General features: G+C 41.0%; 1 protein-coding gene across 4 annotated transcripts in view; it reads right to left on the bottom strand.

Annotated features, from left to right (window-relative positions):
• Positions 1 to 16,556, bottom strand: part of ntrk3b (neurotrophic tyrosine kinase, receptor, type 3b) — a 182,023-nt gene that overhangs the window by 16,792 nt on the left and 148,675 nt on the right. For all 4 annotated transcript variants that reach the window (XM_076742373.1, XM_076742463.1, XM_076742552.1 and 1 more), the window contains 3 exons: positions 11,576 to 11,706; positions 8,408 to 8,580; positions 5,745 to 5,988 (listed from right to left, as the gene is read on the bottom strand). In XM_076742373.1, coding sequence (XP_076598488.1) covers positions 5,745 to 5,988; positions 8,408 to 8,580; positions 11,576 to 11,706 — 548 coding nt within the window. The remainder of the gene's footprint in view (positions 1 to 5,744; positions 5,989 to 8,407; positions 8,581 to 11,575; positions 11,707 to 16,556) is intronic.

The raw sequence follows: 16,556 nt of genomic DNA, 5'->3' as shown, positions 1-16,556 counted from the left end.
TGCCTACCATTCAGTTAACTGCATGACATGTTATAAGATGTTTTTCTGGAGGTTTGTTCGCAGCCCAAATGTTTTCATTGAGCAATGCCGGAGTAAATGGAAGCAACAAAAATCACGACATCGTATAGCATGAGAACCCTTGTAAAACTGCAACCTGACAATTTTACACTTTGATTTTTGTGTGGATTAAACAAATACTATGTAACATGTTCATTAGTGAGCTTTAGAGGTGCTGCTAAGTGGATTTTATTAGCTTTGAGTATAGCCAGATTTTTCCCCATGCTTCCTGTCTTTATGCTGAGCAAAGCTAAGCTGCTGACATTAGCTTGGTGTTTACCATACAGACATTTGAGACGTTTGACGTATCAATCTTCTAACTCGAACAAGGAAGAGACTAAACATATTTCCCAAAATATGTAACTAGCTCTAAAGAATACAGAAAACTGTATGTCTATCTAAAGCCAGATTTCCTTTGAGGTCAACGGTAGCATCGCCTTCATTTCTTAGATCATGTAAGACAGGAGTGCTAGGCTAAGAGAGAAAAAACAAGACTCGAGGGGAGAGGCAGAACGGCTTTTTTCATCCCTTCATGCAGCAGTAATAAATATGGCCCGTGTACTCATTAGCACCAAGCTGCATACAGTTTTGAGGAGCTTGTGCTTGATAAATAATGCAGCAAAGGAGTGTCTGTTTGATCCTTGAAACAGTAGAAACCTGGGGACCATTTTTCTTCAAAGCCAAGCAGTGCAGGTAGGCAGAGGCTTCCTGGCTGAGGCACAAAGAACACTAAGTCCTTGAAACTGAGTCATTAGATTATAACATTGTTATAGATTGTTTGAGAGTCATTAGTCCCTGATTCAGAAATGCAGATTCTGGCTTGATTTTTTATTTATTTATTTATTTATTTATTTGTGACTCAAATGTTAAAGGTAAGATTGGTACTGCTGCCTCTTTTACCGAACACATTTTTGCTTGACCCATGCTTTCTCCTTCGCAGCACCGTCCTTCTTTGCATTCAGACAATGTTACGCTCATTGACATGAACAACAAAACCCTGCCACTGCTAAATGAAAACACTCACGCTGCAAGCAAGCCTCTGGGGGAAAGTCTGAAGAATTTTTAATATTCTCTACCAAAAAAGTAAAAACTGCCTCTACATCTTATCCCCTGACAGGAACCTATACTGCATGTCACTGTTCATAATTTGGCTGTAATGAGCTGTTTTAAAGTATTTTTTCTCCTTGTCTAGACGAACCAGTGTGTAACATTGCAATCTACCTGCAGCCTCCAGAAAACCAAACTTAAAACTTTTGCAGAACTTTCTCTCATGTCAATAGGAATTGAATTTGACTGAAATGACAAAAATACAAATAATTATTGGAACAAATCAGGAAGCAGCTTTCCTGGACCCCCGATTCAACATATCCAATAAAAATTGCACAAATGTATTGTAACTGGGTAGTATAAGAAAAATAAGCTCTCCAGGGCCATCAAAATTACTGCAGTGCATATTGTTCTCATCACTCTGTTCCGTATTAAAGAAGACATGCAATATAAAGAAACCTGTCATTACACTGTGAGAAAATAATACATCTGATAATGATATAAAGACCTGCAGACTGACAGAGACCCTGCATGACCTCCTCCATCTGTCCTCTGGATGCTGTTCCTGAACATTTCTCATAAAAACACAGTATTTCGCCCCATCTAGCTACCTCTAATGCAGAGGCACCTTTAGACCATTCACTGTCATTTATACCTACCTAAACATGCATAATTCAGTGCTTCACTCTCTGAACTATGGAAAACATTACCTGATATATCGTGAGGCAGCGGTATAAAACACCTACATAGTGGCACTCTGCTGCCGCCGGCCTGTGCAGGTTCTGCAGTTGTCTCTTTTGAAACAACACAAAAGCATATTCAGTGCAAGGGGAGCAGGAGGATATGACAGATGGATGTGATTTAGGACAATATTCATCTCTTGCTTGAAGTTGTTCCCTCCTGCTGCAAAGTGTCTCGGGAGTCCCAAAGGGCAACACACGTCAATACGACTAGTCAGCGATGGGAGGATTGTGTTCTTGGCAGGGCGCTGCTATTTATAATCACTCAACACAGGGAAAGTGTCCAATACTGTTAGTAGCTCCTTATCTCTGGGCTCTGTCAATATTCCTCTGTGTAGGTGGGCAGTGATGCTATCACAACGCACCACACAGCAGCTTCACACAAGGCATAGAGCACGCACATGCACATGCACATGCACATGCACATGCACACACACACTCGCAAACACCACCCTGAATTTAAACTGACTGTCTTTTTTCACAAACAATTTCTCTGGTTCTTGCCTAATCCGACATACAGTACAGTACAGATTTGCGAGAACTATTCTCCCCTCATCACTGTACTGTTTGTGTGTGTGTGTGTGTGTGTGTGTTTGTGTCACTGAATCAGTAAATTATTCGATAAATTATTCAACTCTCAAATTTCCTCAATAAATTCACCACTGAGTTTGCTCGATGGAACCAGCATTTGACTGCAAAATACTCATACTGTGAACCTCATACTGGCTCACTTCTCTTAAAGACACTGTTGCTGTGAGGGCTATTAATTCTTTCCTTCACATACATTGTAATCACAGAACCTGTTTCAGGGTGTCGGACACATGAACACCAGCACCCATTCCGGTGAGCAAATAAAGCAACTTTGAGTAGGGTTTTTTGGCACATTTTTACTATGTATCATTCTTCATTATCCCGTTTTATCCCATTTTGGACTGGCCAGTTCCCCTGACACTGCGGTCCTTTTCACTTCTACCCCCATTATTAACCGAGGCAGAGTGTAGATACACGTGGAGTCAGCAGCTGCTTTTCACCTGTCACCAAGGAGTAATAATGTGCATGGAGGTCCACCTTTTCACTCGCAGGTCCACCCCCCTTTACATAGAAACCTGACCAACCAGCATGAGTCTCATAGTGTAGTGTCAAGGACATGATCCCTCACTGGCTTCCCATTCATGAACACTGCCTCTGTTGGGCACTGCAGTCCAGGACTGAAGCTGCGTCCCTGAGTGTTTTTACCCCACACTGCCCTGAGATTCCCTTTTGATATGCTATACCTTTTACTCACAGATACATACTCTAACATAATTAATAATTTATCTAAGAACAGTACAAAGCCCAGCTCACACAGCTCCTTGCTGTCTGGTTAGGTCTTATATCTACTAAAGCCTCTTGCAGCTCCTCTCTGTCTGTCGTTTGACTGAACAGTTAACTCACTGCACCTATACAGTATAATAGGCTTATAATTGTTCACACAAGAACAGTCAGCTGAGCCATTTAATCTTTCAGCTGAGCAGTGTCTGCTTGCTAAATCAGCTGTGACTTGGTCTTCACAGACAATTAGATGAACTGTTATTTGGGCCACAACAAGGAAACACACACAGTTTTGTCCTTTATTTGTCCAGAGTGGCCTGAGCTCTCACGCTCCCAGTACACCCACAGTCATACTGGTTGTCACTGGCATCAAGGGGAGTAGTCGTGCTTGTTAGCTTGCCTGGTGATATCTGTATGTTATCTGTCTGTTCTTTCTCTCTTAATTCAATTTTAACTATACTGGGATGACAAGTATTAGCATCCTGTTTATTGCCATAGCGGGCAAAAAATAGTGAAAAATACAACTTTCAATAAAAATCACACATGTAAGGAGGGAGGAGAATAGCAAACAAGTAAAATGAAGTATACGTCTCTTAAAAGGAAAAAAATGTGAACAGTTTTTGAATGCCAGAAGCAGGGGAGGAGGGAATATTAGAAAGAAAATTATCTGCAAAGAAGAGGACATTTCATTCAACTGTCAAAATTTCATGATAGTGGGTTCAAACGAACTTTAAGTATGATATTGACTTCAACATAAACACATATTGGCCTTCCATAATTGATCTTAAATCAAGTCAGTTCAGAAATCAAAACTATAAGCTACTATTCCAAAATCAAATTTGGACTAATACAATGAAGACTAACATGAATTCAGAGGTAGTTGTGGAATGATCCCTATGCAGATGACACACTCAAAATGGGAATGACACACACAAAATCCACGCATGCATACTCCCACTACTGTAACAGGCAGACTCGACACTGAAAAATGTGTACAACCTACATGCAGAGCACAAGATCTGCTATGGTTACCATAAAGCTGGCCTGCACGAAGCCGCCAATGTTTAAACATCCAATTATTCTCCTCCACAAAGAGCTTATAATGAGTGTTCAAGACTGTAAGGAGAGTATTTATATACCCTTGATGCTAAACCCACAATAAGCTTTGAATATCATATTTCTGAAGTGTGGCTGGAAAATGAACGTGTCATTATGTTACAGAGCACGAGAAAGGTCTTTGATATTCTGTAATTCAAATAGTTTCACATTTGCAATACAAAATCCAATTTAGCTGTGAAACAAAGACAGTGTTGTTTATGTGTACATGAAATGTACATACTGTATCTATATATTTTATGTTTGGTCTTAACAGCCTCCACTGATACCGCTGCTCTGTCATGATCAGAGAACTTTAAAGAGAATTATGCATGACCTTTTTTAATAAAGTCAGACTACTGATTTTCTGTTTCCACTGACACATCCTCAGGGCCAACCTGACAATTTTCAACCCAGTGAGGGCCAAAAGAGTTAGTAAGGTTATACTGACACACACAGAACCATATCCACAGTCTGCACTGAACAATACACACACACACACACACACACACACACACACACGCATACAATCCTGCCATATAATTCTTTAACAACCAAAACTAAATATTCTGATTTTGATAATATACACACCACACAGATGGTGTGCATAGAGGAGCCATGTACTAAACACTAAACACATCTCGCTCAAATTTCCTTACAAATTATTTTATGCGCGCAGAGCTGCTCACCCAGCAGGCAAGTACTTCATAACTGCTGGCGTTGCCCCCAGCAAAGTCAGGACCGGCCCAGCTGTCACGCTGGGAAAACAGAATCAGGCACACCTAAAGTCATTTGACAAGACCAGGCTGTTGAAGGAATCCAGATCAGTAGCAGCCATCACTCTGTAATATCCACTTATTTATTCAGCAAAATACTAAATTTCTCAGCCCAGCAGTTGCTGCCTGGTTTGCTGTGTTCAGAGTTGCTAATCATGTTAAACAGTAGAGGACATAAATGGCAAGGCTATATACAATGTAAACAAGCCTCTAAGCATCAGGCTGGAGGCTCAGCAGGCTCATCTCCTGCCATACGGCTAAACCTCTCCATCCAAGTATGAATGTATGAGGGCTGCACCGGAGAAGGAGAGCTGTTATCTCTCCTTTGAAAAGAAAAGAAGGAAACAAAAACATATAAACAGAAAATGACCCGAGAGAGAGCATCAGTCTTCACCCCTTTGAAATATTGTTTTAGTTAGTAGCCCAGAAGGATTTATTTAAGGTTGATGTGGACCAATTACAAACCAAGTCAAAAGTATGATGAACATCTTCAACTAAAATGTACTTTTTGTGTCAGGTGAACTCTGCTAATGCTTATGTCACACCTGTGCCTTAAAATTCACAAGAGGCACAGTGATGGCAGGCTGCTACTTTAAAGGACCATGTGAAAAGTTGGCAGTTATTCCAGGTTAATCACTTAAGCAGCCTGAACCTTTCCAGCTCCCAGTATTTTGATAGCAAAGGACAAGCATAAATAAGGATCCTGGTGAAGTCTTACCCTGTAGTAGTCACTGCTGTAGATGTCCCTGGACATGCCGAAGTCTCCAATCTTGACCAGCAGACCATTGCCCACCAGGCAATTACGGGTTGCCAGATCTCTGTGGACAAAGTGCTGGGAGGCCAGGTAGACCATACCCGAGGCAATCTGGGTGGCGATGTGCAGCATCTGGGAAAGGCCCAGCTCTCCGTTGGACTGCAGTGGCTGACCATCCACCAGGATCATGGCGTCTGGGCCGTGGGCTCTGGGTGACAAAAAAATAATGTTCATGATAATATTAATGAATGAGTTATCTAGTCTATGTTTTGAAGTGGAACCTTTGCTGTAGCCAGAAGTGGTAATTACAGAATAATTAAATGTTTATCTAAGGCATCATAAAACAGAGTAACAGTCACACAAGTACAGAAAAGTCATAATGTCAACGAACTGACTCAGTAATGTCAGTCACGTAGCAACATCTATCTGACAACACCATAAGCCTCTGGTCATACCAGACCAAGTAAGACTGTAGCAGCGATATCACTGAGTGTACCGAATTAAGCAAAGGTAAGTAATATTGCTTATGAATGAAACTTCTCAATTTTAAGAGGATATTTGTGTTATTTAATTTTTAAAAATTGCATACTCTTACTTTAACAACTGGATGTAGAAACCTTTAATGCCTTTTCAGCATGTCAGGGAGTAACCTGACAGCCCCTTTAATAAGTAACCCAAAGCTCCTTACAGTGCTAGAAAACCCTCATCCTGGCAGTATTGGTGCTTTTTTCTACCTATTGAGAACAATTAGCATAATAAAGAGAGACTTTTATTTAAGAAATAACAATAATCTGCAAGCAGCTTTAATTGTGATGATTAATTGTAAAGTGTTTGTACTGTTTTTATTAATTCTGTAGCTGTAACATGAGTTTTGGGTGATTTCAGAGCAGTGTGGTGATTATCATGCATTCCAGCCTATTAACTTTAGGTTTTACATTAACCAGAACAAGTTCTCTCAGGCAATTCAATGATCTTTGTTTCATAAGTGTTTGTGTAATAACTCAGCTCCACTGTAGAGGGATTAGTACCTTTTTTTAGTGTGTGTCTTTTTGTCTCTATTTTACTTCACAGACATCTCATAGTGGCTGATTGAGTGCAGGCTGCCCTCCGATTATCTGAAGGTTGAACTGGACCCACACATCAGATACTCTTTTCATTCCTACGGATTCTCCACACATCTCATTTGTTAAGTGTGACCAACAGGACCAATACACCAAAAATCAGCCACATCTTGCACCTTGCATGAAAGAATTTCATCATTCGCGACATTGCCTTTCATTTCAGGAATGATTTCCCAACAGAAAGTCTTCACGCACACTTGAATCCACACACCCACACACACATACACACACACTCACAGTCAATCGTAACATGTCATCTTTTCAACTATTGCTCAAACTTCAAAAACGAGATAGACCGCACACACACTGCCGCTGTCAGCACACTTGAAACAACACACTTCTATCCCAGACTCCTCCTATGCACACTGACATCAACCCCACTGAAGCTTCCCATTACCAAAGCGCTCGCTGTACCGGCATCGTGTCGCTTTTGTTGAGGCTTATCGGAGGTCACTTCCCTCGGTACAGTCTGACATTAGGGAACAAAAGCACTAAAGCGCTCATGTTTGCTAACCCAGAAAGCTGTGAAGTTGGCTGGATATTGTATCTGCAGCTGGATTTTAACAAAGAATTCTAGTTTTCTTGGATTTACTTAAAGGGATAGTTCAGGATTTCTGACATGGGGTTGTATGAGAAACTTATCCATAGTTAGTGTATTACCCACAGTCGGGACGCCCCAAGTTTGGAGACGCAGCAGAAGCACTGGTGTAGAAAGCAAAGCAATGTAGTGCTGTCAGGGGTGGCAGCAAAACATATTTTAGCCACCTAAAATCCATTTCAGCTTAAGAGTCTGCTATATTTAGTATATTTTCAGCGTTTTACCTTGCATCAGACAGCTCTTTCCTCTTGCACTATATTTTCTCAACCATAAACAACAGTGCACACATAACATTGTGACAACGTTTGCAGTGATCATTTTTCTGAAGAGGATTATGCAAAACCACTACTAAATAAGATACATAGACCCTTGCTGAAGACAACTGCCGTACTCAACCATCAGGCAATATAATGCTAAACACCTACAAAAGATGCAACGACTCACCAAACAACCAGTTCAGAAATGTCGTCTCTTTCAGCCCATTCAGTCTCCACCTGCAAAAGGTCTTCTTCTGTATACCTCTATACTGTATACTTGCAAGCTCTCATTTTTATTGTCTTGTATTTGTTGTCTCTTCCATAAACCGCTAAACCTCTGACCCAAACAACTGATCTGGGCCATAATACAGTGCGTGGCATGCATAGGAAATTCTACAGTTGAGAAAAATCCAAGCTATCCCTTTAAGTTTTACATTCACATACAGTCAATAAGATACTGAGCACTTCTATCTAAAATCCAACCTTGTTGGCAGGTACAGGTAAGCATACACAAACAGACACTGGCACTGAAATTCAGTTCAGATTACTACTGTCTGTTCACAATCTGATGAATTTCTAATTTGCTTAGCCAGCCCTAGCCTGGTATATTAAGGTTAAATAAATTGACTTAACCATGAGGGAAGAACTGACCTGAGGAATTTGTTGAGGTCTCCATGCTTCATGTATTCGAACACCATGATGAGGGGGTCTCCATCTACACACACTCCGTAGAATTTAACAATGTGGTCGTGCTGCAGATTGGTCAGCAGCTCTGCCTCCCTCTGGAAGTCCTTTCTTGCCGACAAGTTGGGATCTTTAAGTGTCTGCAAGGGAAAATAAGAAGTCAGATTTATGCATCCAGAAAGGGAAAACATTAGAATGGATGACTGTGGATGAACACTTGTAATGAGCTGACACGGCCAGTCCAAATGCTCAGAAAACACAGCCATCCTTTTTCTCTGACTTCTGAATCAACCTGTTTATGGTTTAGTATCTTACAATTCATTTTGCTAGTCATCTGTCTGATGGTAAATAACAGTGATCGTTCATGGATGCCAGGGATAACAGTTAAATGGAAGTACTATCATTCTAATAATGCATGAATTGTTCATTGTTCATTTGTTGTACAGTATACAGTAGGTGGCTATGCACTATATCAACCCAATAGTCTTGTACATAGCTTCTATTAGGCCAGAAATCACAACAGCTGTAAAGCTCGGGGAGGACAGGTGCAGCTGACTGGAACAACTGTACCCATAACAAATTGATTGGAAAAATGATCAAGTAGGGACTGCAATGAACTCTGCCGGAAGTGGAATTCGACATGAAATATCAGCTCTTGATGGGATATCAGTTGAAGAGTATCAAAAAGCATAAAAAATTTAAATAGCAGCAATAATGTGCCTTACAGCAGGCAGCACTGAGAGAAAAAAAAAGCACTTGACACTTAATCAGCAACAAGAAAACACCACAACTTGCTTCTCTTGATCTCCCTGGCCTTGAGTCCAGCTTTCCCAGCCTGCCGCTGACATTATTACAGATGGAAAGACCTTGGGATGGAAATACGTGCACTCATACTGTATGTGCTCCTCTTGCAGTGAAGTGCTGGAGGTGGTTGAGATGTACGGCAGAGTAGGTAAAATGGCCATAAAATTCTATTACCAAATCAAACCGCACTCTTAAGGAAATGTTTCTTGTCTGGGCGTCCCTCCAAAACAATACCTTCAAGTGCTCGACTACAATAAATTGAAGGAAAGAGCTGCAATGAATTTTCTCTTTGTTGACCTTTAAATGTATTCAGAGAGCTCCTTTCTGCTTTATCGCAGACAGAAACATGTTCAGATGAAAATGCACATTGCATTGTGTTTAAAAGGACATTGTATAGCAGACTTATTACAAAACAGATTCAAGTTCTCTGAGATTCTTTTTGTTAATCCTACAATGGCAAGAAAAGGATGTGACAGCCAGACACTCCGTCATCACCACCTTAATTCTTACACTAACTTCTCCTGTTGTCAAGGTCGTGGTGGTTTTCTGACTGTAATTTCTTTTTCCTGGGTCGGTTTGCTGAGTCTGCAACCTCATACTCAGCATCACCCCGCTTCACATTTATGCACTTCCTGGTATTCACGCTGAAAGCTGCCAAGCACAACTTAATGTGAGCACTGTGAAAGCACTGATAGCCAGCACACAGGGGCGACGGCTCTAAATGCTTTAAGTGCTTTAAAACAAAGCATCAAGTTCACTGGGGTATTAACTTTGCTTCACGGTAATTGCTAGTCCCTTGGCTGATATTTAGACAGGTTCAGAATGGGTACAAAGACAGATAGAGGTTGGGAGAGGCCTCACCCACCAAACAGAACACTTTTTTTAATATCTTTTTGTCTGCATTGTGCATCGGGTTACAGATCTCAAAGCCCTCTAACCGACAATATTCATTTGTGACAATTTCATATTGGTAAATGTCTGTTTTGCTCATGTCTATCAGTGGCAAATACTGTATAACATCGTAGTGACTCAACTTGTGCCTGGTTCATGGAGGAAAAAACAATGGTACGACCTGCTTCTCTTACTGTCGTTCTGAGGAATAGTTTGATATTTTGAGAAATATGCTCACTTCACTGTGAGATCGAAGATCAATTCTACTCTCATATGTGTCCATTAACTATGAAGCTACAATCAGAGACAGTTATCTTAGCCGAGCTTCTGTGTCAGATTGTGGCTGTGCATGAAATCACTCCAACCATTCCAGCTGCAGAGTTGTTAATACCAGAGGAGTTGCTAACTAGTAGCTATTGCCAGAGGGGCCAGCCATACCAGTTTAGCCAAAGCAGACATAATGTAGATATAAAACCGGGTCAAGCTGCTGTGTATCTGCTCTTTGCTTGAGTGAGAATAGGATTTAACAGCAGTTTAACGGTGAGTTAGTTCAGGGCTTGAGAATGGTGTCGCCTGTCAGAAGGATCAGTACACTTGTGATGTCACAGTGCAGCTGCAGGGCCTGGTGATAGGTCAAACACAGCATTTAACATGAATACTATAGGAATGCTCACCCTTCCTTTGCTACATTTCACTGTGTACTGACAATTACCTGCACAACAACAGAACTGTGGCATCTATACAATGAGAGGCATTATACTGTAGGGTTATTTGAAGAAAGCTGTGTGCATGACATGGACATTACATTTATTTATTTATTTATTTATTTATTCCATTATTGTTATTATTATCACCATCGTTTCATAGTCAATAGGGAGTGATTTTGGACACAGCCACACCTGGCACATAACACACACTTGAGTGTCTGTAAGGATTAAATAAACAAGATATAATATGTTAATCAGTGAGCTTTAGAGATGGCTGGCAGAAAGATATTGTTACTTTTGGAGAGAACCAGGTGGGCGAGCAGTTTCCCGTTTCTACTTTTAGCTTACGCAGCTGTGGCTCAGGAGGTAGAACGGTCATCCACTTACAAGAAGGTTGGCGGTTCGATCCCTGGCCTCAGCCATGATGAAGCATCCTTGGGCTGTGTCATCGGTGTGAGAGTGAGTGAGTGAGCAGGTGGCTGAGCCTAGCTGAGTGTACGGGTGAATGCAGACTTGTGATGTAAAAAAAGCGCTTTGAGTGGTCATTAGAAAAAAAAAGTGCTATACATGCAGTCCAATTACCACTGAATTATCTGAAAGACATAAAAGTAATGTCGATCTTCTCATCTAACTCTCCACGAGAAAGTGAGTGATACACAAAATGTCGAAAGAATCCTTTTATGCTGTTTAAAACACACATACGCACACACACAACCACACAGTGAAAATCTACCTTGACAGCCACCAGCATCTTGTCCTTGGTTGGGCTGAGGTTGTAACACTCTGCCAGGAAGACTTTACCGAAAGCTCCTTCACCCAACTCCCTTTTCAGGATGATGTCTCTCCGTTTTATATGCTGGACAACTAAACCACAGACAGACAAGGAGAGAAAAGGGGGGCAGAGGGAAGAACAGAGGGTCATTTTAGAAAACCTTTCCTCAGATATTAAACTTTTTGTGCATTTTTATGGGACAGAAAACCATGCTGGATTTGCAGAAAAACATGCTTAGAAGGAGACTAATAATATTTTTTCTGTATTTCTAAAACGGAGGACTGAAGAAATGTAAAAGAGAAAAAGAAGAAAAGGAGAGAGAGAACATGAAGAAGTGAGAGTCTGATGGTGTCAGAGTACATGCAAGGAGACAGAGAGATACAGTGTACTGGAAGCTGTAGCTGCTGCACTTTGGGTGCAGCTACTTGTAGTATTTAAAATTCTAGTCAAGATTTCAAGTTTCTAAAGATACAGTACACAATATTTCATACAAGGAAGTGTGTGCAAAATGATGCAAAGACTCTTATATTGTCTCTTTGATGTAATGTTGAATCAATAAAAAGATCAAACTTGAATATTTGAATATTTCTCTTAATATATCTGTGGAGTCTGGGAAAAAGAATATGTGATACTGTCAAACTGTAAAAAAATGTTTCATCTGACTCTGAAGCTACTTAAGAGAGAATATTAGGAAAATTAAGGTTCAAGTGGCTTTAAATCTCCAAAGTGCAAATAAACGGTGAGATGACATTGGACCTGCCGTGCTTCAAATCTCTGATTTGGATTCCCTGGTTGTACTGTTGCCATTGAGACAACGTGGGGGGATGTTTTCGAACGAGGAAAGAATTGTAAAATGTCTATTTCTGAGGGAAATAAAACAACAAGCTGAGCAGAGTGAAAAAAAACAGTCGCTCTGTCTCCCTCTATACTTCTATTCTCTTATTTCCTAATATCTCTCTCTAACAGGACCGTTTTAGACTCACTGGACAGTTAAGTCTTTCTTTTTTGGATATTGTGACCTTCAGTATTTTCCCTCCCATCTTGTTACAGCTTGCAATGTTTGTGATCACAGAATTGAAGCTCATTCTTAGAGTAATTACCCTAATAAATGCAAGGGATCTTGCAAGTTAACAACACCCACAAGAGTGAGAGGCAGAATAAGTGAGAAAGACAGAGATAGAGGAAAAAAGAGAGGGAGTGAGACAAAGTGTGGAGTCTGGTAGGTGTCAGGGTACCTTTTACCCTCGATACCTTCCAGGCTCAGGTTAAAAGAGTTAGGGAGGAGTAGGAGTTGCTGACTACTGCACAGAACTGCTCTTCATGCCTCACTCTGAATAACACACAACAGCTTGTAGGCTTACCATGAAAACTCCACTGCTTCTATAAATGTTCACTTGTATATTTATACAACAGCACATTTAGATAAAGATGAGTGCTTATAACTACAATTTACAGGGCTGGATGTCATAGCTCAAGGTGCACAGCAGCTCTCTGCTTAAAAGGTGAATTAAATGAAGCGAGCATTTTTAATTCTTAACAACAGGAAACAATTCATTTCTAACAGTTGCAATCAAATCACTTCAACAGTACATACAGGGGAAGACATTGAATTTAATTCCTACCCATAATTGAATTGTTCAGTCACATTGTTTGATATTTGTAAACCGTTCTTCTCTTAATCTGACCCAAACCTTTCTCTGCTCAAGATGTCACCGCAAAGGTGTACCGGAGACAGTAAATAACTGCAGCAGGAGCTCTTGAGCTGTTGGATCTGTTCGTCATCAGCAAACATAAAAGAGAGGCAGCCTGAAACCCTGAAGCAGGTCAGTGTTGTTCAGCCTCTTGCGGGACCTGATGCTGTTTAATCTCCGTCTGCAGATGAAGCTGTCAGTTTAGCCCACAATTTCCAGTTGACCTTTCCCGAAGCCCTGCCCCCCTTTACGTTGCTTCGCCTGTCAAGCTTTCGGTTCGTGCGCCCCACATATGCAGTTTACTGCAATAATGGTAGCAGAATTACAGGGCGGCCAACTTTTCAATTTAGTTTGGAGAGAGATTCAGTATGGGTGAGGATGGGGCATGACATGAGTATGCCTTTTGTGACTACCCACAGCACGGGTCGGGGTCATCACTCCCCATACCCCATAAACTTTATTTAAAAAGTTCAGTAGCCAAATTCACAATTTTAAAGCATTTATAGATTTAAAGCCAAGAAAATAGTCATGGTCAGTGATGAATAAGTCAGGTAGATGAGCATGACATCATAACAACAGGAGACCAAACCTAACCAGGGTATCTGGGAATCTTCCCCCAGAAAACTGTTAATTTCAGAGACTGTTATCCTGCATTCAAATGAATTTATGAAGCAATATTGTCATTGAAATGTGCAGTTGGGAGGACAGGGTTGAAGGGGCATCTGGAAGGTTGGCGACTAGTTACGTCTGCAAACAGTGACATTGTATGAAAAAAACGAAATGGAAAAAAAACCCCCACAATGTTCAAAGTCAGTGGATCCCACAGAATAATTCTGAAAATACATAAACTAGATTTTATGAAACAAGAAGGCAATCCTAGAAAACGAAGACAGGGAAGGAGTTCTTAGTTGAACTAGTTTGTCTGGTTTTGTCATATTTTTCTTATTGATCATGTCAGAGGTGCTTTCACACATATTTACAGATAAGACTACAAAGGCAGTTCATCTTCTGACACCCTGGCAGCTAAATGAAGCTCTTAACCAATGGCACTGTCTGACGAGTGAGAGCTAGGATGAAGACCAATGCGCGATTTTCAAATTTGTAGGAGGCTACTCAGCCCTTGAGGTGGTTTTAGCGTCACATTATTTATGAGTCTGATCAATTAACTTAGCATGGCGTAATTGCATTTAAATTGTATTTTTTATGAACATTTCAATTTGTCATAAATGTGAAATTAATTTGTTTAACTTGATGGCGGAGCAGTATGTGTGTGTGTACCTCCAAAGCCACACAAACAGTCTGATGTTCAGATTTTGTCCTGTGTGCACAGAAAGCCTATTTAGCACATTGTTGTCGTGAAGGAGTGGCTTTGAGGCTTCCTCTTATTTGGCGTCAGATGTGCTTTATAGCATGAGACCATGTTGGCAACCTTGTTTAATGTTAACCAAAAACGTATATTACTAGATTTCAGATTTCATTATACTGACCTCCAAACCACGAGAAAGTTCCAGGGTGGCAGGTTGTAACCGTAGTAACTCTGTCACTTTGCCTGTGAGAGGACAGGGACAGACACTCCTGCCAGATGAGTCTCTGACTGAGATTACAGCATGTCTGGGAACAAATGGCAGTATAATAGATTTGTGTTTATTTCTCACTTTGGTCCTGATGGTCTGAATAAGTCCGTGCTGCACGGCGCTGCTGCTGCGCTGTGCCGCTCTGTCTTGTCTGTCAATGTGCCGTCAGCGTCCGCTCTTTGCACCGTGACATTATCAGTTCTGAATTTGTTTTTCACTGCGTGAGAAAATAGATGTGTGTGGCGTGAGAGTGTATGAAAAGTGTCAACTGCATGAGTCTCCCAGTCAACGCGTGAGAGCTGGAAGTGCTGGAATTACCATTCCAAATTCTTAGTGCTTCAAAAAGCAGCAGGTCCTTCACTTCAGACTTCATTCTAAAACAACTGCTCGGCTGTGCTCGGCTACTCTGCGGGTGTACTGCTCCTTCACTTATAGCCTCCATAGACATAAAGGTATGAAACATGGATGTAGCCTCCGTGACATCACCCATAGGTTTCTGAGGAGCTATTATGATGCTGGCTCTGTGAAGATGGTTTTGAAGATGGTGCTTGACTAACTCCAAATGGGTGGAGCATGGGTGGAGCTAAAACCGCCGCATGAAGGCTGGTTGCTGAAACCTCGCTGCTAGATGTCACTCACAGTGGCCATGCTCATAATTATGCAGAGCTTTCAGCCTTAATTTAAGCGGGTGAGTTATAGAAAAATTCCTCTCCATACAGTTGTCATGAATGGGGCAAACAGCTATAGAGACCAAAACTGTTTTTTGTACCAGGCCCTAATCATGGGGGTCTATGGGGATTGACTCACTTTTGGAGTAGAAAACTGCAGTTTTTGGCACTGGTTTTTGGCGCTTCATTTTTTAGCCCCAGAGGTTGCTGCTTGATAACCCCACAAAATGTAGTATGAAATGCTTCTTGGCCTTAAGGTAACACTGGGTTAGGTTTCTACTGTAGGCAGTAAGCTCGTTATCCAGACATGCTAACATTTGCAGTTTCCGTTAAAGCAGACAAACACACAGTTTAATTCATTCCTCACAGTTTTGCTCATGAATTTTTGGTTTTGGAGAGGGAAAAAACGACTCCACCATCCAACTCTTTCAATGCAGAGTCTCTCTGTTACTACAGCCTCATGCACATTGCTTTGAGATGCTGAGAAAAGACAGGCTGCACTGCTGAGTTATGGATGCTAATCACTGATTGGACAGCTGCTGTTTGGGGGAGGGGTTTATCAAACAGTCACTGTAATTAATACATGCTCTATCAAAGATGTGATTGGCTATTTTCGTCCTCCTCCAGGTCACAGTTTATCTGTTTGAACTTTTCCCTTCATGCTTCTCGCTGAACATTTGCCACTTCTGAATCTGTTATGTAACTGTGATAATAAATGGGAGGCACTTATTTCTTGCAGTGTTTGTCGGAGCTTTACCCAAAAGGAGTTCACCAAATGGTGTAATCTCTGAAATGTTTCCTCATTCACAGGCGCAGATTACGAATTCAGTGTGAGCATTCCTCTGAGTCTTTCTCTGTAATTTCTGCAGACCATCTGGTCATAAACATGTTGAGAAGGTGATTTAGAAAAAAATATCACCTGCTCCTCTGGTGTCTCCATCAGTCGACATTTTAACCACCATTTCTGAAGTCAGTGTTAAATATGAAGAAATGTCCCAGTTTTAAAGTA

The sequence above is a fragment of the Chaetodon auriga genome, chromosome 1 (genome assembly GCF_051107435.1).
Source record: "Chaetodon auriga isolate fChaAug3 chromosome 1, fChaAug3.hap1, whole genome shotgun sequence".
NCBI lineage: Eukaryota > Metazoa > Chordata > Actinopteri > Chaetodontiformes > Chaetodontidae > Chaetodon > Chaetodon auriga.
Note: the sequence above shows the minus strand (reverse complement) of the source record. Positions and strands in the feature narration are given on the sequence as shown.